Raw genomic sequence first — 20,331 nt, forward strand, 5'->3', positions numbered from 1 at the left:
CCCTTTGTGACTGAGATACTTCACTCAGCATAATGTCCTCCAGGGTTACCCATTTTGAATAATATTGCATGAGTTCCTTGTTTTTCAATGCAGCGCAGTATTCCGTTGTGTGAATATACCACAGTTTCTCTATCCATTCATTTGTTGATGGGCACTTAGGTTGTTTCCAACTCCTTGCTGTTGTGAACAAAGCCGTGATAAACATGGGTGTGCATATATCTGCTTGGATGACGGTTATGATCTCTTTGGGGTATATTCCCAGTAGTGGAATTGCTGAGTCAAATGCTATCTCTGTTTGCAGCTTTTTGAGAAAGCGCCATACTGCCTTCCACAGTAGTTGCACCATTTTACACTTCCACCAACAGTGAATAAGGGTTCCAGTTTCTCCACAACCTCGCCAGCATTTGTTGTTAAATTTTGTTCTGTTAAATTTTGCTTTTCTGAGATGATATCTCATAGTTGTTTTGATACAGTTGCCTTTTTTATCTCTTTAAAAAATTAATTTATTCTCTGTATTGGGATTGTATTAAACATGTAGATTGCTTTTGGTAGGATTGGCATTTTTACTATATCCATTTTTCCTATCCATGAACAGGAACATTTTTCCATTCATTTAAGTCTCTTACAGTTTCTCCTAGTAGTGTTTTGTTGTTTTCTTTGTAAAGGTCTTTTATGTTTCAAGTTAGGTTTATTCCCAACTATTTCAATTTGTGTTTAGCTGTTGTAAATGGTTTTGCTTCTTATTTTCCTTATTTATGTTTTCTTTGTTACTATAGAGGAGTCCCAATGGTTTTTGCACATTGGTCCTGCCATTCTTCTAAATTGGTCTACTGGGTCTAATGGGTTTATGGTTTCATCCTTGGGGTTTTCTGTGTACACTGTAACAGGCAGAGGGATAGACAGTGTCCTCTGGTGTGATTAATTGCCTCTGAAAACCTACTGGAGGATCAGCAACAGTAACAACATAGTGATAGTTTTACAACTCTTTGCTGATATATTCCTCATATTCCCTTCTTATTGCCTACAAAGTACTTCTAATACAATACTGAGTATTGTTGTTGATTGCTTTGAGTCCCCTGTTACTCATAGTGACCCTATGAACAAAAGGCCTGAAGTCTTTCTAGAACTATCGACATTTATCTAAGTTCAAAGAGTTTCCACAGACATGTCTTTTAGGAATTGGACACCACCCTGCTTCTGAATAAGAGTGTTGAAAGTGGCCATCCTTGTTTGGTCACTGTTTGTCTTTAGTCTCTCTATTGAGAATGCTGTTAGCTCTTAGTTTTGCATATACACTCTTCACTATGTTGAAGAAATTCCCTTTTCCTAGTTTGCTGAGTGTTTTAATTAGGGAGCGGTATTGGTTTTGCAAAGGCGTTTTCTCCATCAATTGATAGGATCATGTGGTTCTTGTTCTTTGTTTTGTTCCCATTGAAGTTCTTGTCTTCCAGCTCACTGACTCTGTTCTGCTTTTTGATACCTCCAAAATGCTGGTCCCTTGTGCTATTTTGGTCTTGATATTCTGTATTGCATTTTCATGCATTTCTGATATTTTAAGTACTGTGTTGGCTATACCCACTCTATGCTGTGATGATGTTTAAGTTCTTGTACCTCTTTATCCATGGTTTCAATTATTTCTTCCATCTTTTTAAAATTTCTTCTGTAGTTGTTCTTGTTTCTCTGCATTGATGTATTTCTTTTGGCTCTCTGTTTTTGTAGTATTTGCTTTATATATGGCTTCCATTCAATCTTGAAAATTTTGCACCTTCTTCTGTAGCTATCTATGTAACTCCACATCAGTGTATTTCTTCTGATTCCCTCTCTGGGATAGTCCCTTTATTTATGACTTTCATTTATTCTTCCATCATTGTACCTTCTGTAGTAGGTGTTCCCAGAATCAGTATGTTTCTTCCGCCTCCCTCTCTCTGGAATTTTTAATTTGATCTGCAGAGTACAGAGCACACAATTTAATAGCATCAATTCTTCTCTGATTCCTCATATACTGTACAACTTTCATATATGCTGTGTGTGAAACAATTGAAAAGACCATGGCTTAAGCAGGTGCCCTTAGTCCTTAACTGAAGTCCTTGCTCTTTAGCACTTTGAAGAGGTCCTTGACAGCAGATTTGCCCAATATAGTAGAGACATAAGATTTCCTTTCTTTTTTCTACTTCCATAGGTGTTGATTGTGAATCCAAAAAAGCGACATCTTCAACAGCATCAAACTTTTCTCCATCTACCATAATATTGCCTATTGTTCCAGTTGTTAGGATTTTTGTTTTCTAGATATTGAGGGGCAATCCATAGTGAAAGATGCAGTATTTCATCTTCAGTAAGCACCTCAAGTCCTCTTCACTTACATCAAGTAAGGTGGTGTCATCTCCATAATGCAGGTTATTACGAGTCTTCTTCCAGTCCTAACGTCATGCTCTTCTTCAATATAGTTCGGCTTTCCAAATATTTGCTTCAAATGCAAAATAGGTGTGGGGAAAGGATACAATCCTTACACGCATTCCTGATGTTAAACCATGCATGATCCCCTTGTTACCTTTGAGCCACTGCTTTCTAATTCATGTGCAGGTTCTACATGAGCGTAAGTAAGTGTTATGGAATTCCCATTCTTCTTAGCATTCTCGTTAATTTATTATGGTCCACATAGTCAGACGGCCTTTGCATACATAAACAGTACAAAACAAGGAAACAACTTTTTTATATTCTCTCCTGTCGGTGAAAATTCACCTGACGTAGTCACTGATACATCCTTCATTCCAGGGCTGCTGCTGAATCCAGCTTGAATTTCTGGCAGTTCTCTCGTCATTGTACTGTTCTAGCAATTTTTAAATAATCTTTAAGAATTTACTTGTATGTGATGTTAGTGATATTGTTTAATGATTTTCACATTCTGTTTGATCACATTTATTTGGCATGAGAATAAAAAGTGATCTCATCTTCCACATTTTTTTCCATAGACAAGTGAGCATATCCACGGCTACATTTCTTTGCTGAAATACCTCCAATGATAGTCCATCAATTCCCGGAATGTTATTTTTGCCAGTGCCTTCAGTGCATCTTATACTTTTTCCTTCAGTGCCACAAGTTCTAGACCATGCTCTACTTCCTGAAATAGTTCAGTTCTTTTTGGTACAGTGATTTGGTACAGTTTTTACTTTGTTTTATTAATTATACAAAGGCATTTCATTGTATAAATTATGGATAATATTATGAATGATATTTAGAAAACTGGGCATCCAAGAATATTTAATTGTGCTCATGTGAAACTTCAACCTAGTTCAAGGAGCTGTTATCCAGATTGAACAAGGGAAGTATTATATTTTAGGGCATTATTTTTATTGTAGGCGTATGCAATGAGGGTTGCAGAGTGGATTATATTTGGGGGTAGGGAGTGGGGTTTGGGGAGGTGCGGGGGGGATTGTGTACCAATGAGGGAGTTTTTCTTTTGCTTTTCAAGGAGAGGAGCAAAAGGGAGGGGGGAGGGGTGTGTGCGGGGAGAAGGGTACAACAATGAATGAATGGAATCCCAAAATCTCTGTAGATGTTCATTGAAATGAAAAATAAACAACCTAAATTTTAAAAAAATACTTTAACACAACATTTTTAAAAGTTGCAAGTACTCTAAGACAAATCTTTATTATTCTGGATGTTCAAAGATGATTTCTGGATGCAAATATGAAGGAAATTATCCTAGAAAAGGTAAAATATTAACTCAGGCCATGCACAAATGTGATGAGGGAAAGGCAGTCATAAGGAGAGGAACTTTGAGCAAAGTTTTGGAAATGGGAAAATATGGTATGTGTGTAAAAAAGCACACCAAACAATAGAAACACACAGTATAGGCTCATGCAATTATTTTCTATTAAAAAGCTTAAATATTATAAAATAAATTTAAATTGTGCAACATGTTAAAAGACAACAGATTTGAATTCTTCAAACAACATTCGTGTCATGAAATAAATGATAAAGAGGGGATATAAAAGCATAGAGGGGGAAGTATTTTAATGGAAAAAATTCAACTCATTCCTATGGGACTTAGTTTTCAGCTAAACAATAAGTAAATAAGGTGAAGAGGAATTATATCAGTAATATCAGACGGCACTTACTTCTTAGAATAAGCAACTGTATAAGGGCAAAAGAGCAGAATTTGCCTGAGGATAAATTCCTGAAGGCTAGAAGGGGTAGGAGAAAAGCATTCATGGAAATCAGAAAGGCAGGGAAGAAGTTGGGAAAGCATGACAACATTGTGGGCATTGTAATTAATGTTATAAAGCAAAATGTTTATGACAAACCAATATGGTTTGTGAACTTTTACTCAAATCATTTTTAAAAATAATAGGAATACATTATGAATAAAATCACTAAAAAGTAAAAAAAAAAATACACATTGTTTGAGAAGATGAAAGAGAATGTGGCATCAGGATTGGAGGAAGACTCACCAGCAACATGCATATGTAAATGATACAACTTAATGAAAGTGAAGAGACTTGAAGCACTAACTAAAGAGTTAGGTCTTTCAGTCCTTAGAACTGGATCAGTAGGCAATATAATAGATGGAGAAAAAATTGAGGTCAACAGTTTCATTTTTTATATCAATAGCAGTCAGTGAGCCCATTTGGAAACCTATGGTACTTCTTAATTATAATCAACCAAGTTCTCAGTAAGTTGTAAGATTAATTAAATTAGTCCTGTTGGCCTGTTTCAAATTGGGCTTTTGAGTTAACTGTAAAAAGGTGATGAGTACACAAATGCTTGGGAAGATAACAGACCTCAATACCTCCTCTAATAATGTGTGTTTTAGCATTAATGTTTTTTGTCATCCTCCACTTAAAATGTGCTTATCAGGTTGTGGTGGTGGTGGTTTTTATGTGCCATCAAGTCACCTGTGACTCATAGCAACCCTATGTACAACAGTCCTAAACCCTCTATCCTGTGCCAATCTCACTATCTCCGGCACACCTATTCTCATTACCTCATTCACAGAATCGATCCTTGTGCTGTCCTTTTCTTGTGCTGTCCCTCCACCCTCCCAAGCATGGCATCCCTCTCGAAGGACTGGTCCCACCTTGTAACATGTCCAAAGTATGTCAGACGAAGCTTCAGGATCCTTGCCTCCAAGGAGCAGGAACGGGTAGCAACAACAAAAATATTTGTTTAAGCTTCCTTGCTCTGGTACCTTGTTGCCAAGCAATTGAAAAGTTTCTCTAAAGTATTAAATAGGGAATTCCTAGTTAGGATTTCCTAATTAAGATCCTAGATCTGCCTGTTTATCAGACTGTCTCATGTCACTTTGTTTTTTTAACACTTTATTTCAGGTGGAATTTATCCAGAAATTTTCCCCTAAAGAAGCAGAAAACTTGTCTCTGTGGAAGTATCTTTCCTTCCAGGCTTTACCTTCTGATCTCAGGAAAGAAACTGCCAGTGAGGTCACCAGAGCAAGTATTGCCCAGTGCAGGGAATGGCTGAGAAGCAGTCGTACTGTGGGAGAACTTCAGTCGCTGGTAAGATGATTTTGATTGATTCATTCAATAGCTACTTATTGAGCACTTTTTAAGTATTGGGGATAGGCTGTATATAAAACAGACATAGTCACATTTCTGAATTGTAAAAGGATCTGTGAGGAACTGATATCTGGATTAAGGTTAATTGTATTGGGCAAAGGAGGGTGGTTACTTTATCACTTAAGACACACAGGAATAAGAGTAATAAACAAACATTAATTCTTCTGACAAAATTCAACTCCCATTTTAAGTAAACTTAATCTAAGCCTTTATGTTTCTACTTAGAATGTCCTCTCATAAAATAATAGAATTAATAAATCATCTTCTATAGAAGTAGGCAATGTGATTTTTTATTTTCCGTTGAGTGAACATAGTATATTTTGCTGAATATTCAGGAAATAGTGTTTTGGTTTAGTGTTCATTTAACATACGTTTCTTGAGTGGTCCTAGGGAGCTCTTGGTGGCTTAATGGTAAGGAATTGCACTGACAACTCAAAGGCACATGGTTCAACTCTACTAGTTCCTGCATGGGAGAAAGATATGCAGCCTTTTCCCCTATGATTTACTGCTCTGAAAACCTGCTGCAAAATCAGCCGAGTCAGTTCTAACGTGACAGTTTGTAATAACAACGTGCCAAAATCTGTACTAGTAACTAGGAATATACCAGGTAACAACACAGACAAGAACTTTACTCTTACAGACTTTCATTTATTTAACAGTCACTGAAAAACAAGTATTTCTTAATATTTGCTTATGGAATGCAATCTTGCTGAGCAATTTTAAAGATCATTTATAAAACAACAACAAAATGAATAGATTGCTGGATTCATAACATTAAAAATCCCTGACACTTTAGACAATTTGAATTTCAAACTTGTTTATGAGAATATTTTTCCATTTTAAGGTTTTGAGTGTTTTTTTCCTGAAAAATATTTTTATGCATAAAAAGTGAGTTTTATTTAAAGAAATAGCTAAAATAGATGGCTTTGACTCTGAAATACTCTATCTGGATTATTAATAAGAATTACAAAGAAGACTTCCAGGTGCGGGCTCCTGAGATTCTCTCCTGACATCCTCAATTCAGGGCCTTTTCTCCCCTTTCCTTTAGAACACAGCACTCTCAGCTTTGCTTGCCGTGTGTAATTCTGCTGGTGAAACTTTGGATATTGGACAACAAACTGCAATTATTGAAATTGCGAGCCAGCTTTGGGCTCTTTTAAACATTAAACAGGTAAGGAAAGCATCTTCTTATTTCCCTGAGTATTGAAAGAATAGTAAAAAAGAATGATGTTAAAATTTTCTGTAAAATAAAATGTACCTCCTTTTTCTAATTATGTAGTAGAACTTATGATTAAAACTTGGAATTGTATTTGTACTCTGAGGCAGGTCTTTTTTTCAATGTGATAGAATTATATCTGCAAAAGAACTGCTCTCGATTCAGTTCAGACTCGTGTCCACCCCCTCTCTGGTTTCTGAGGTTGTAGATTGTAACAGGAAGAGACTCACAAATCTCCCTCAGTGTCCCTGGTGGGTTTGACCATGTAGATGTGCAGTACGTGGGTTAGCAGTCTAAATGCTTTGGAGAGCTGCTTTTATTAAGACCAGAACTTGGTAAATTGACAGTGACAATATTTGTAACTGTTTTCATTGTTGAATTGGACGTATTAAAATCCTTTCTCCTAATTGTTTCTTTTCTCTCATGAATGGTTGATGTAGCCTATTTCTGAATATCTTTTGTAAAATATTCCAAGTGCTAGAGAGTGGTGTGGCTCAAAGTTAGAAGTAGTGAACGAATGGATGTGATAATGTGTTTCCCTTGTTTCTACCAAAGCCAGAAAGTCAAGTGAGTTAGATTGATTTCTGTCTACAACAAGATTATAAACATACTTCACTTATTTTGACTAAGCAGAAGTGGCATCTCTGGTTGTCTTATCCAGTGGAAACTGAAGGCATTATCCATATATGGAGAAAGAGCAGACTTGCAACTCTTTTAGCATTTTTGTTTATTATAGTTAGGTTCCCACTGTAATATTTTTACTACAGTGAGTATTTTCCACTAACACAGATCCTTCCACAAATAAGGATGACTTGATAAACAAATTTTCCACTTGCAAAGAAAAGAAATTATGAGTTAAGTCCTTATGAGTTAAGTCTCTGGTTGTTTAGTTGTAAGAAGCTGTGCTGCAATCACAAAGGCACACAGTTCAAATCCACCAGCTATTCTATAGGAGAATGGGCAGTCTCCTCCCATGCCCTTTACTGCTGTCTCTGAAAACCAGCTGTGGGGTCAGCTGTCAGTCAGTTCTGACGTAACAGCATGTGACAACCTGAATTAAATCTGAGTTTGGATCGTGACTTTGCTTTTCCCAAGGCATGTAATCTTGGGCAAATTATGTAACCTTGAATTTTTCATTTATTTGAGTGGTTAAGAGTTTATTCAGCTCAGTGGCAGAGGGGGGCTGCTGCGGAACCAGGGCAGCCATGGTGGCCAAGGCAGTGGCAACCCTCTGTCCCAGGATGGGATCTCCTGTGCTTCCTCCTCACACATCCTGCCCAATACAGGTGGCCACTGACAAGTGTGTGAGACTAACAGAAATTGATTGCATCAGGAGTACAGCCTTTCAGGGCACCTCACTGCTACCTGCATCTTTCTGGCCTGGGTGCCAGCATGGTTACAGGCCAAGGAGAATCCCCAGAGGGAAAAAAAAAAGAAAATTGGGAGTTCTAGGAACCAGTAGCCAGATTGACTTGTTGGCTCTTGGCAAGCACATGGTAGCAGTTTATTATACAGAACAGTGAAAGGAGAGTTACAAAATAAGCAAGCAGTGGACATGAAAACGGAGGCACTTGCATAGTGACATGAAAAGAATGACTGTATATCTAGTTATTCAGATAATAAGCATATTATGAAGAGGAATATACAGTCCTGTAAAGTTGTGAGTGACAATGATGGTTCTGTGGTATTGGTTGATAACATTTACTCTTTAGAAATATATTATGGTTTGAATAATCATGACTATTGCTACCATAGTAGGAAAAGTGTGATGTAGCACTTAGTGGAGAAATGTAAGCTTGAATAGGATTATAGACTCTATATTCTCAAGAACCTTTGATCAAATTGGGTATGCAAGATTTTAATATATGAAAAGTAAATAATTTTACAGGATGCTTTAAGCTAACATGTGACTAGAGTAGATCTGAGTATGCCTGGTGGAAGAGAAAGGATCTAGGCCATCTAGGATAGATACAATTTCTAGAGAAGGTCCAAGAATGTTTTCAAGGATGTAACAAGAAAGGTAGGGAGATGGTAAGAGCATAGATGGGAGACAGAGAAGTGAAAGATTTACTTGGACCTGAGACTTTAGACAAGGGGTATACTAAAAGATACAGTTATATTAAGAGTCTGTTATTAAATGTCATGGTTGGTTTGGGTTTTTTAAAATCCATTTACCTTTCATTTCCTGTAGCAGTAGTTTCATTATTGATGGCCTATAGGAAATACTGACAGTTTCTGACTCAGTAGGTTTAATGAAGTGGAGCCCAAGCAGTTGTATTGTTAGAAAAAGTTGTCTGGATGAGAGTACTCAAAATCTGCATTTTTATATATCTTTATCTATGTGTGTCTATGCCTCTGTGTGTGTGTGTATATATATATAAAATGATATTGAGGGGTGAGGTTGCTCTCTCTTACAATTGAAAGGTTAGGTGCCCAAGCTGTCATCTGTTAATTTGTGTTTATCTCACATGTTTTTTTCCTTGTCCTTAGTTCCTTCTTCCAGGGTACAATCTTCATTGGTCTATGAATACACATCTATGTCTGATGCTGTTTTAAACCCTCTCACCCCAATATTATCCTTCCTTCATTAATAACTCTTCTTTCTGAAGCTATACTTTTTTTTTTTTTTTAAATCTGTAAACTAAAAAATCAAATTGTCTGCAGGGCTTTCCATCCTTTCTTATGCTTTCCAATACTTTGTTTTTAAAGGTAACCACTAGTAAGCCTTCAGCTTTTCTTTAGTTCATTACTTTCATGTTTCTAAATTACCTTCCTATACTACTGTTAAGGGAGCTGTGGTGACCTTGTGGTAAGAAGCTGCACTGTAATCCTAAAGGCACACAGTTTGAATCCGTCAGCTGTTCTGCAGAAGGATGGGCAGTCTATTTACTGCCTTTTAAAACCTGCTGGAAGGTCAGCTATGAGTTGGTTCTGACTCAACTGTACACACAATAGCAGCAGCAATGGGTAATAACAATTACCTCAAGTAATTGTTATAATACATAAATGAGTTTATAAAGCACTTACCACATTTCCTGCATAATAAATGCTCATTAATAATTCATTATATAAGTGAACATTTTCATCAAAATTATTTTGTGTTTCTTTTTTTAAGGTAATGAACCAACCTTATGTTCAGCAAACAGTCAGCCTTTTATTTCCACTATTGGGTATTTTCATTCAAACTCTAGATCCTCAATTGATAAATCAGGTAAGAATCTGAGCAAGGGCATAATGACAAGGAAATTTTTTAACTAGAATGCCTTTAAATAACTTTCTAGAAGCAGTCTAGTTTTTAAGGATTTATTATTCATTGCTTATTAACCCTGAAGTGAACATACGTTAAGATTTGCTTGTCTTCCTCAGGGCTATCTCTTCATTTCTTATTCTTCTTTCCAGTATTGTTAATATACTAGGCTGCTAATTCAAGCTTTAGATATGCTTCTCTGTCATTGTAATACTGAATAGTTAGAACTTCTTTCTTGTCTGCCTGAGAAAAACCCTGCAGTTATAAGTCACAGCTTATTTTGAACCTAGAATTCAGACATTTTCAAAGGCATTTCAGCAACTGTGGGATATGGAATATGACAAACACAGATTTATGGATTACTTGTCCTCTGGTGGCATAATCGATAAGGAGCTGTGCTGCTAGCCCAAAGATGGTACCTCTCTGGGGGTTTGGATCCACTGCCTCTTAAAAACATGCTGTTCAAGAGTCAGTTCGGAGTTAGTTCCAACTTGACGGCAGTGAGTTTTGAATGTTTCCTTAAAAGGGGGAAAAACTTCATTGAAAGAGGGTCCTTACTGAATTAACCTGTAGCGCATGGCTTACATGGCCGGGCAGTCAGAGCTTAGGTCATTATCTGGGGCTTCTCGTGAGCATGCTTTGGATACACACCTCGTGGAGGCTTTAAACTATGGAATTAGGAAATGAGAAATGCTTTCATCTTAGCAAGTGTGATGAATGGCTCTGCAGTAAATCCATACTGAATACAATTTATCCCCCAAACGATCCAAGTCAGTTTGGGGTGGGGGATAAAAAAAACCTTAAAATCATTGGTGCATCAAAATGGACTCATAGCTGACTCTTAACTGGGTTTAGAGGCTGTAAATCTTACAACAGAAGATTGCCCATCTTTCCTCCTCAACCACTGGTGGATTCAAAACTACCACAAAGTTGTGGCCTTTGAGTTAGCAGTGCAGCTTTCCACAGATCATGCCATCAAAATTCTTCAATTAGATACACATTTTAGTTACAAGTGTGCAATTTACCAATTTACAAATATAGTGAAGTAATAGACTTTTTTTTTTAATTAATTTAGTTTGTTTATTTTTCATTTCAGTGAACATCTACAGAGATTTTGGAATTCCATTCATTCATTGTTGCACCCTTCTCCCCGCACAAACCCCTCCCCCCCCGTTTGCTCCTCTCCTTGTAAAGCAAAAAACTCCCTCATTGATTACACAGAATATAATAATTTTAGTATGCTGATTATAAAAGCCATATTATTATTATTTTCTGAAAAATACTGATGATTTTAATATAATGTATCTAGCCTCTTTTGTTATGTGCCATCAAGTCAGAGCTGACTCATAGCTGACCCTCTAGTGGCTTTTTCAGAGGCTCTAAGTCACATGGGAGAAGACTCCCCCTCCTGCATCCATGGAGAAGATGATGGATTCGAACCAGTTGCTTTTCTTTGGATTTTCACTGCAGCTCTTTACACTTAAGCTCATACATAAAATCCTGAAATTTTAACTTAAGAATTTACAGCAGAAAGATAATCATTCATTTTATAAGATAAAGGCTAATAAAATAAAAAAATAGGCAACAGAGAACATTCATCCTACTTAGAGTATGTAATATGTAGCTCTTTATAGGGAAAAAAAATGTGCCTGCCTGCTTTAAATAATAAATTTAAAACAGGTATTTCAAAAGTTTAGTATACAAGGTTTCAGGAAAACATATTTTTTTTTTTTTAATAGTGGCTGGGGCAAAAAAAAATATACTAGAGTTCTTGATTGATAATAATTGATTCATTTGATTACCTTATTCAAAATTCTATGAAGTTTAGGCTTTGCGGAGTGTTTGTTTTAGATTTTGTTTTCCCTCTTTAAATCTTAATCATTATGTGTATACCAGACACTATTTGTAAGTGTGTTTGGTTGTCATTTCTTTAGGTGGTAACTTTGCAGACCTCACTACTTAAATTAGAGCCTCCCGACCATGTCCGTTTGGCAATGCTGGATTTTGTATCTTCACTAGGGAAACTCTTTATACCTCACGCTTTCCAGGTAATACTCTCAGAACTCTGTTGTTTTGTACACAGTCTCTGTAAGAATTCGTGATAATGGACTTTTTAATAAGATTTTAAATTTGTGAAAATTCTGTAGAATTTAAAACATTAAAATGAATATTATGAAAAATAATGTTAAAATAGTTTTTAGAAAGAGGGTGATTTTGTCAAATATATGTTGACCTGTACACACTTACCAGGTTGGCTGTAATCTAACATTTGAGTCTTTCATTCCAGTTGGTCTGTAATACATGGAGAAAGCATACTTGCATCTTCTAGGAAACGTATAGTTGAGAGATATGGTCATTTACTGACATTATTGTTTTGGTTTGTATCCGTGGAAAGGAGCCTATGGTTTTTTTAAGATAACATTTTAGAAAAATGCTGCCAAGTTTGGTATTTATAGATAAAGATTTTTCTAAGGACCTAGAGTTCATGTGAAGGAGGAACTTCTCATAGAAGAGGCGGTACACTTCTAAAGAATTTTGACAGCCATTCGGTGAAAATTTATTATACCCTAGAGAGGGTTAAACCAGGCTGCTCCTTGGAGGCAAGGATTCTGGGACTTGGTCTGACATACTTTGGTCATGTTGTAAGGAGAGACAGGTCTTTGGAGAGGGACATCATGCTGGGTAGAGTGGAGGGACAGCGCAGGAGGGGAAGACCCTCTATGAGGTGGACTGATTCAGTGACTGGGGTAATCGGGATGGGTGTGTCAGAGGCAATGAGATTGGCACAGGATAGAGCAGGGTTTAGGAATGTTGTATATAGGGTCGCTATGAGTCGCAAACGGACGACAGCACATAACAACAACAACAACAAACTCAGTTTTGCCTTTATTAAGGTCAAAATTCAATAATTCTAATTGACTTTTTTGTTACCGTAGTACATGCTGATTTAAGATCTTGAAAATAAAAATTTCCCTTAAAGATTAGTTTTTAGAGGGCTTTTTTTTTAAAATAAAAGAAGGCATTTGTTAACAGATTAACAAAATTGTATTTGTCTGGTGGTTGTTACGTACTGTCAAGCTGGAACCAACTCTTAGCTGACCCTCCACTAAGTCATAGAGGTCATAAATCACAAGGGAGGAGAGTGTTCATCTTTTTCCCCCAGAACAGCTGGTGGATTTGAACTGCTTGCAGCGCACCTCCTTACCACGAAGTCACCAGAGTTCGCTTTCAGTCTGGTTACATTACCTTAAATAAGCATGGGTATTAGCTTCTTTTCAACCGGCTTGACAAAATATAAAAAGAAATCTGTACTTTTCTTATAGCATAATGTCATTCCAAAATGCTTATTCATTTATGTATAGCTCATTGACCCCCAGAACTGTGAAAGAAATGTTTATTAGCAGAAATTAGCACAGTTGCATTTATATATCCCCAGAGTGAGATCAGAGCTTAGGAAATTTAGAAATCATCAGTACACAGGTACTTAGAGCCATGCAATGAGATTAATGCATATATTTATTCTAGAAAATTTATTGAGTTCCTGCTGTGTCTGGCACTAATTATCAAAGATTCCGTGAGAATAAAAGTCATAAACACTCACACTCAGTCTATTGAGAGGCACCAGACAATGAAGTGATATATGTTCTATTAAATGGTGTTGAATGCTTTGGGAAAAATAAAACAGGTAAGGAGCAGAAGGTACAATTTAAAGTGGGATGTAGTTGAGTCCTCACTGAAGTGAATTGTGGGCATCTTGGGAAAGTCTTTTGAGCAGGGAAAAATACCAAGGACAAATCTTCCAAAATGGGAGCCTGATACACTCAGGGAATCCACAAAATCTGGCCAGAAGGGGTGGGGCTTTGCAGGACATTACTCTGAGGTGAATGGGAAGCTACTGAAAGAATCTGAGCAAATGAATCACATGATGCGAACTCCACTGCTGCCGAGTTGAATCTGACTCATAGAGCCTCTGTAGAGTAGAACTGTCGCCTATAAGGGTTTTTGAGGCTGTAAATCTTTACAGAAGGAGCTTGCCTCCTCTTTCTCCCTCGGAATGCCGGGTGCTTTAACCTATTGACCTTCTGGTTAGTAGACAGGTCTTAACGTCATACTAGCAGGTGTCCTTGATAAGATCTTAGATTTAGTATTAAAATAATTCAGGCTTCAAGATGGAGACTAGACTGAAGGGGGGAAGAGAAAAACTGTAAAGAGTATATGAAAGTTACTATAATAATCTAGAGGCATGAGAGTGGTTTGGGCCAAGGTATGGTGGTCAAGGTGATAAGAAGGGTCAGCAACTTGTAGGATTTGTTGATGGATTGGATAAAGGAGTAAAAAATAGAGTTCAAAAGTTCCTCTTTTTGGCCTGAACAACTAGAAGGGCAGAGTTGCTATTTAAGTGAGACAGAGAAGACAGAGGGCGTTAGAACTGATTGGGAGGAGGAATTGGGACCCAGTTGCAGACATATAATTTGAGATACCTTTTTGTTATTCAAGTGATGTCAGATGAGTGGTGTTTGGACAAAGAAATCTGGAACTCCAGGAAAAGAGATTCAGGTTGGATGTAAAGTTTGGAGTTGTCAGCATACTCTTTAAAGCCATGAGACTAGATGAAGTGTTCTAAGAGGTCCATTGACTGAACCCTGAGGCACAGCAGTGATGAGAGGTTGACGAGTTAGTTGGCAGCAGAACCTTGATCAGGCATAAAGGAGAATCCAGAAAAGGATTATATCCTTGTGACAAGTGAAGAAACTTTCCAAAGACGGAGTAATGGACCTTTTCAAATACAGTTGAGGGGTCAGGTGAGAGACAGAGAGAAACCTGATTACTGGATCTGGAAATGCAGTGACAGTCCCTGAGGGAGAAGAGCAAGAGGACAGGTACAAAAAGAGAAGCCAGCTGAGGTGGAAAGAGTTTGAACAAAAATTTCCACTGCTGGACATAAAAAGCTGGGTGTCTTTGGAATTTAAAGTTGACCAGTTACTGTGCAGCAGCACGGAACAGAAGTGTTGTGTGCAGTATGATAATCTAATCATTCTGCAGTTGTTTTTAAACAAAAAAAGGGACATTTTTATCCTTCAACTTCAGATACAGTTAAAACTGGTAGCTCCCTAAAAGCATCTGGGCCATGATTCTTGGTAGAAATATGTAGACACAGGGTCTGTTTCAACAAATATCTTTGCCATTTGTTCACAGTATTATGGAAACTTGGTAACATTAGCCATGTTGAAATGTATCTTAAGAGGCATTTATTTTTCTGTATTTAATAAGCTCTGGTTCTCTTTTTAGGACAAAATTCTGCCCAGCCTGTCTAGTGTATTTGCCTTACTGCTAACTGATGGGAATTGGCTGCTAGAACAGCATTCTTTGGAAGCATTTACTCAGTTTGCTGAGGTAAGTGTTGAGACCAGTTCACCAGGATTCCATTTATTCAGTTATTTTTCTCTTTGTAGAATTTTCTAGCTGCAAGGACTATGGATGGCTGTTAGGTACCCACAAATTGTTATTTTTGACCTGGGTGACAGCAGAAATGCCTCCTGGGGTTCTCTATGCTATTACCTTCAAGAAAACAGGTCTTTTCTCCCACAAAGCTGCTGTTTAGCCAAACTTTCTGTTAGTAGTTGAGCACTAAACTGTTGGCACCACTTGGCCTCCCAGGAGGGAATATTAATAGTGTCTTACAGGAAATCAATTTCTTTTCTAAAGCCCTCTATTAACAAGGCCTGGAATAGATATTCACACCAGATCCATTAATAATGACTCCGGCTCTGCCTTGCAGACATATCTAGGTTGAACAATAATACATTTCATCTTGAACCTACTATTTATGTTACTGGCCTAAATAGACCTGTTAATTTATTCTACTGAGTAGGTGACCTGCACAGGTGACTCCTTCAGTCTTATCGTAAATGGATTCATGACAATGGATTCATGACAGTGGTCACTACGGGTCCAGAGGAATTAGCTTAACTGACGAAAAGTAATTAAACTTGCAACATGTACTAAAGTTAATATTGTATACATTTTAAAAAATTCACTGCCATTGAGTGGATTCTCATAGTGACCTCGGTTGGGTTTCTGGGGCTGATGGATTCTAGCTGCTGGAGCACCGTACCACCAGAGCTCCTCCTCAGGCACTGACACTTTTTTAGTATCTTCTCCAGATCTTCGGTCACTAAATATACTTTATTTTAAAATGTATTTTTTTATTAAGGTCATAAGCGCTCTGATGGCATAGTCTGTAGTGAGTTGTGCTGTTAACCCAAAGGCAGCACCTGCTGGTAGTTCAAATCCACAAGTGACTCCCTGAAGGAAAGACGGGGACTCTGCTCCCTCAAACCCACTGCAGCATCTGCCCTGGGTTCTTAAACTAATGGGTAACTTTTAAACGAATAAATTTTTTGTGGTAAATTACTTAAGTATATTAAAATTAGTTCTATCGATCTTTTAATAGGGAACAAATCATGAAGATATTGTTCCACAGTGCCTCAGTTCTGAAGAAACTAAGAACAAAGTTGTATCTTTTCTGGAAAAGGTATTTATTTGAAAGCAAAATAGTGTCATGTTTTATTACATTTTCTAAACTGTATGATTATATCCAACTTGAATCCCTTGGACTTTTCAGTGATGATAATGAATGTTATTAAGCAATTCAAATAATATTTTAAGTTTTAGACAGAATACATAAGCCGCTCAGCCTGGAGATAAGTGTGGTAGCACTGATAATCCAGGTAGTGAGGTGACTAAAGTGGGCAGGCCTATGCTGAATGTTACAACTCATACAAAACTAGACAGGTACAAGAGAGATGGCTGAGAGGCTCACCCACTGAGAATCTTTCCAGTGTCATTTAGGCATGGCTTTCTTTAATGATTGAGGCCAAAACCAATTTTTGTTTAAGATCTTGACAGTTTTTTAAAAAGCCATTTTTTTAAATTAGAAATAAAATACTGAAGAGTTTGTACATATTTTGAAACATTTGGGTTATAATGTTAGTTAAGTCAAGGGTAATTTAAAAGTAGTAGCAGAACTGTTACTTCACAAATTTAGAACGAGGATAAATACATGCTGTATTCAATATATATAATATAGTACTATGTCAGGACCACCATATGAGTCGCAAGCGACTCGACGGCACATAACAACAACATGTCAGGACATAAAATACACATATAATCTAAATTAAAAATACATGTGTATATATTGGTGTTTTATAGCCTATCTACATTAGAGATTGCGAAACTGTATTTTTTCCTGTATGAGGACTTTACAACTTTTCTGTAGGGGAGGAGGCACTGTCGAGTGATTTATAGCCAAACTACACCGATATGCAGCATTTGATATTAATGACACCCAGAGTCGTTAGTGAGTCCAACTAACTTGCTGAGATGAGATGTCTTAATTGAGAGGCTAACACAAGGCTTCACTCTCAGCACATGTAAATGATTTGCCCTTTTCATTTCCTAAATGTTATACTATTTGAACTCAATAGATTTCACTATCATTCCGTTTACTTTTTTTTTTTTTAATGATTTGTGGTAGACTGGGCTTATCGATGAAAATCAAACTGCCAAAATAGAACGTTTGAAACAGGAGAGGCGCGTCTTCCAGGAGCCCTTTCCCGAAGTGACTACAGAAGAAGGGGCACTGGCAGCTCTACAGGTGAGGGCTTCTTTTCTGTAAAGTTTAAACTTATAATGATCACTAGGCCAAGAAGAGTGAACTTTCTCCCTTATTAAGACAAATTAATCTCATGTACAGTTCTTCTATCTGATGGGAGTTAAGAGAGCTCTGGTGGCATGGTCTGTAGAAAGCTGTGCTGCTAACTCAGATGGCACAGCTCTAGCAGTTCAAATCCATCAGCCGCTCCTTAGGAGAAAGACAAAGGGTTTCTTCCCATGCTGTTTACAGCCTTAGAAACCACTAGGCGGCCAGCTATGGTGGCATGGTCTGTAGAAAGCTGTGCTGCTAACTCAGATGGCACAGCTCTAGCGGTTCAAATCCATCAGCCGCTCCTTAGGAGAAAGACAAAGGGTTTCTTCCCATGCTGTTTACAGCCTTAGAAACCACTAGGCGGCCAGCTATGAGTTGGCTTTGACATTGGGATGGGATTTTTGGGGTCTTTTTAAATGGTAGGTACTCTTACCACATTTCTACTTATTCAAAGGTTATTAAATGAATAAAACAGAGACAGAATTGTTTTTAAAAATAATTTTGACCACCATATGAAAATGTAATCTAAAGAAAACATTCATTTGTATTGAGCTTTGGTAAAATTATACTGATGAATAGTTTCTAAATAACTTTCTAAACTTTAATTTTATGCATTGTGTAATGAAAAGGTTGGACACTTCTAATCAGGGCACTCTGGTGGCTTAGTGGTAAGGAGCTGGGTTGCCTATCCAAAGATTGGTTCAACTCTACCAGTTGCCCCTTGGGAAGAAGATGGGCAGTCTCCTCCAGTGCACTTTACAGCTTCTAAATACCTATGGTTAGAGGGTCAACTCTGTTTTGGTTCTGGCTCACTGGCAATGAATTTGAGTTCTGAAGGATAATTAAAAAAACAGTTTTGAATAGTAACAGTACATTTGGAATCACTGCTCACTGGCGTCAAACTGATTCTGACTCTGCCTTTCATTTTAATGGCTCACTCCATATGAACAATGCCACTAGAGCTTCCCATTTTTAGAACAGTAATTCATAAAATGAATAATGTTCTAGAAAGAAGACATGTAACTTTGATGTCTGAAATGTATAGTGAAATATGGAAGGCCAACTCATTTGTTATATACTGACAACAGTTAAGTTACTTGGTTTTCAGGCACTCAGCAGGGGTAGTTGTGTGCTGTCAAGTCAGAACCAACTCACAGCTGATCATCCAGTGAGTTTTCAGAGGCAGTTTATCACTCAAGAGGAGACTGCCTGTCTTTCTCCCATGGAGCAGCTGGTGGATTCGAATTGCAGGCCTTTGGGATTGCAGTGCAGCTTCTTACCACTAGGCCACCACAGCTCCTAAATGGTAGTCACAACCCAGATCAGTGAAAAACTAAAAATGCTTGGAGTTGAAGGAACTTATAGAGAACTTACTTTTTCTGTTCTTTCTCTCTAATTTGGAAGCACTGGTGGTACTGTTGGTAGGGAGTTTTCACTGCTAACCTTGTGCTTCAAACCAACTAGCAGCTCGATGGGAGAAAGATAAGCCCTTTCCTCTGATGAGCTGGCTCTGACTCAGAGCAGTCAGGTGGGTTTTAGTTGGAGCAGTCAAAAGGAAAGATTGTTCGAGTATGTGTTACTTGTCACATTCTTTTTCTCATTTTGCAGCCTTCTGTGAAAAGAGCCCGTCACGAGTTCCCATTAGAAGAAGAGTACAGAACAGCACTACAAACAGCAACTGGGGCCTTGGAGGCAATTGAGTCATTACTCCAAAAGTCTCCTGCTCCAGACTGGCTGTTAATGAAAATAGAAAAGCTCCAGGAAAGGATTGACACACTAAAACGCTGTTCACTCAAGGGTGAAACGTGATGGACTCAACCTACAGTGAACTGTATCAGTGAGAACACTCATGCAGTTGTGGGTGTATACTTCCAAACACATGAAACTGCTTTGGTAAAGTGGAATCTAGTGAAAATAGTCTTTATTGGACATTCAGAGAACAGGATAGTTGGAGATGTTTGTCAGTAAGAACTTTGGTACAACGTAATACAGGTGGAACGGTCAGTAACTGCCTAGGCCCATGTGGGACCATTCACTCTGATAGTACAACTGTAAACAAATAAATAAGCTGCCTAAGACGCCTTAGTAATTTATAGTCATTTATATATTTTATAGCTAAATTTTTCCAGTACATATTTCATTATAGAGCTTACTCTTCTGTTAAAGAAATGGCACAAAATTAAGCTAACCAGCTTGAAATTCTATATTTATTTTCTTTACTTCCAGAATTGTCCTAGAAAAAGGCAGTAAATTCACCCTTTCCATAACCGCCTGCTCACAGTCATTGGCCTCAGTCCACGGCACGCATCACTTCCTCCCGTCCCAGGCCTTTTTAGCCAGAACTTGAGGTCTCACTTCACTTGGCACAGACAGGAAGAAAGGCCTGGGAAAAACAGGCTCCTCTGGGTCTTGTCCTCAGAGCCTGCCTTTGAGGTATTGAGTAAAGAAAAAAATTTTCCTACAGTTTATTCATACCCGTTGTCACAAGTTACTATCTTCCCAGTTCAGTTCCCCTTCTTCGCCCCAGCCGTCAGTCTCTCCCTGTAAGGAAAAGCACATCAAGAGCAATTCACTAAAACATCAG

The 20,331-nt window shown here is 37.7% G+C and overlaps 2 protein-coding genes across 2 annotated transcripts in view; one reads left to right on the forward strand and one right to left on the reverse strand.

The window, feature by feature from the left end:
- Positions 1–19,556, forward strand: part of LOC102859554 (chromosome unknown open reading frame, human C1orf112) — a 61,397-nt gene extending 41,841 nt beyond the window's left edge. The window contains exons 17-24 of the mRNA XM_006887458.1: positions 5,328–5,513; positions 6,622–6,744; positions 9,905–10,000; positions 11,971–12,084; positions 15,326–15,430; positions 16,491–16,571; positions 17,577–17,696; positions 19,356–19,556. Of these exons, the coding sequence (XP_006887520.1) occupies positions 5,328–5,513; positions 6,622–6,744; positions 9,905–10,000; positions 11,971–12,084; positions 15,326–15,430; positions 16,491–16,571; positions 17,577–17,696; positions 19,356–19,556 (1,026 nt within the window). The remainder of the gene's footprint in view (positions 1–5,327; positions 5,514–6,621; positions 6,745–9,904; positions 10,001–11,970; positions 12,085–15,325; positions 15,431–16,490; positions 16,572–17,576; positions 17,697–19,355) is intronic.
- Positions 19,557–20,228: 672 nt separating this feature from the next.
- SCYL3 (SCY1-like 3 (S. cerevisiae)) overlaps positions 20,229–20,331 on the reverse strand; it is a 47,414-nt gene continuing 47,311 nt past the window's right edge. Inside the window, exon 14 of the mRNA XM_006887459.1 lies at positions 20,229–20,288. Coding sequence (XP_006887521.1) covers positions 20,229–20,288 — 60 coding nt within the window. The remainder of the gene's footprint in view (positions 20,289–20,331) is intronic.

Source organism: Elephantulus edwardii, unplaced genomic scaffold, assembly GCF_000299155.1.
Source record: "Elephantulus edwardii isolate Elephantulus edwardi_28Jun2011 unplaced genomic scaffold, EleEdw1.0 scaffold00057, whole genome shotgun sequence".
NCBI classification, from domain to species: Eukaryota; Metazoa; Chordata; class Mammalia; order Macroscelidea; family Macroscelididae; genus Elephantulus; species Elephantulus edwardii.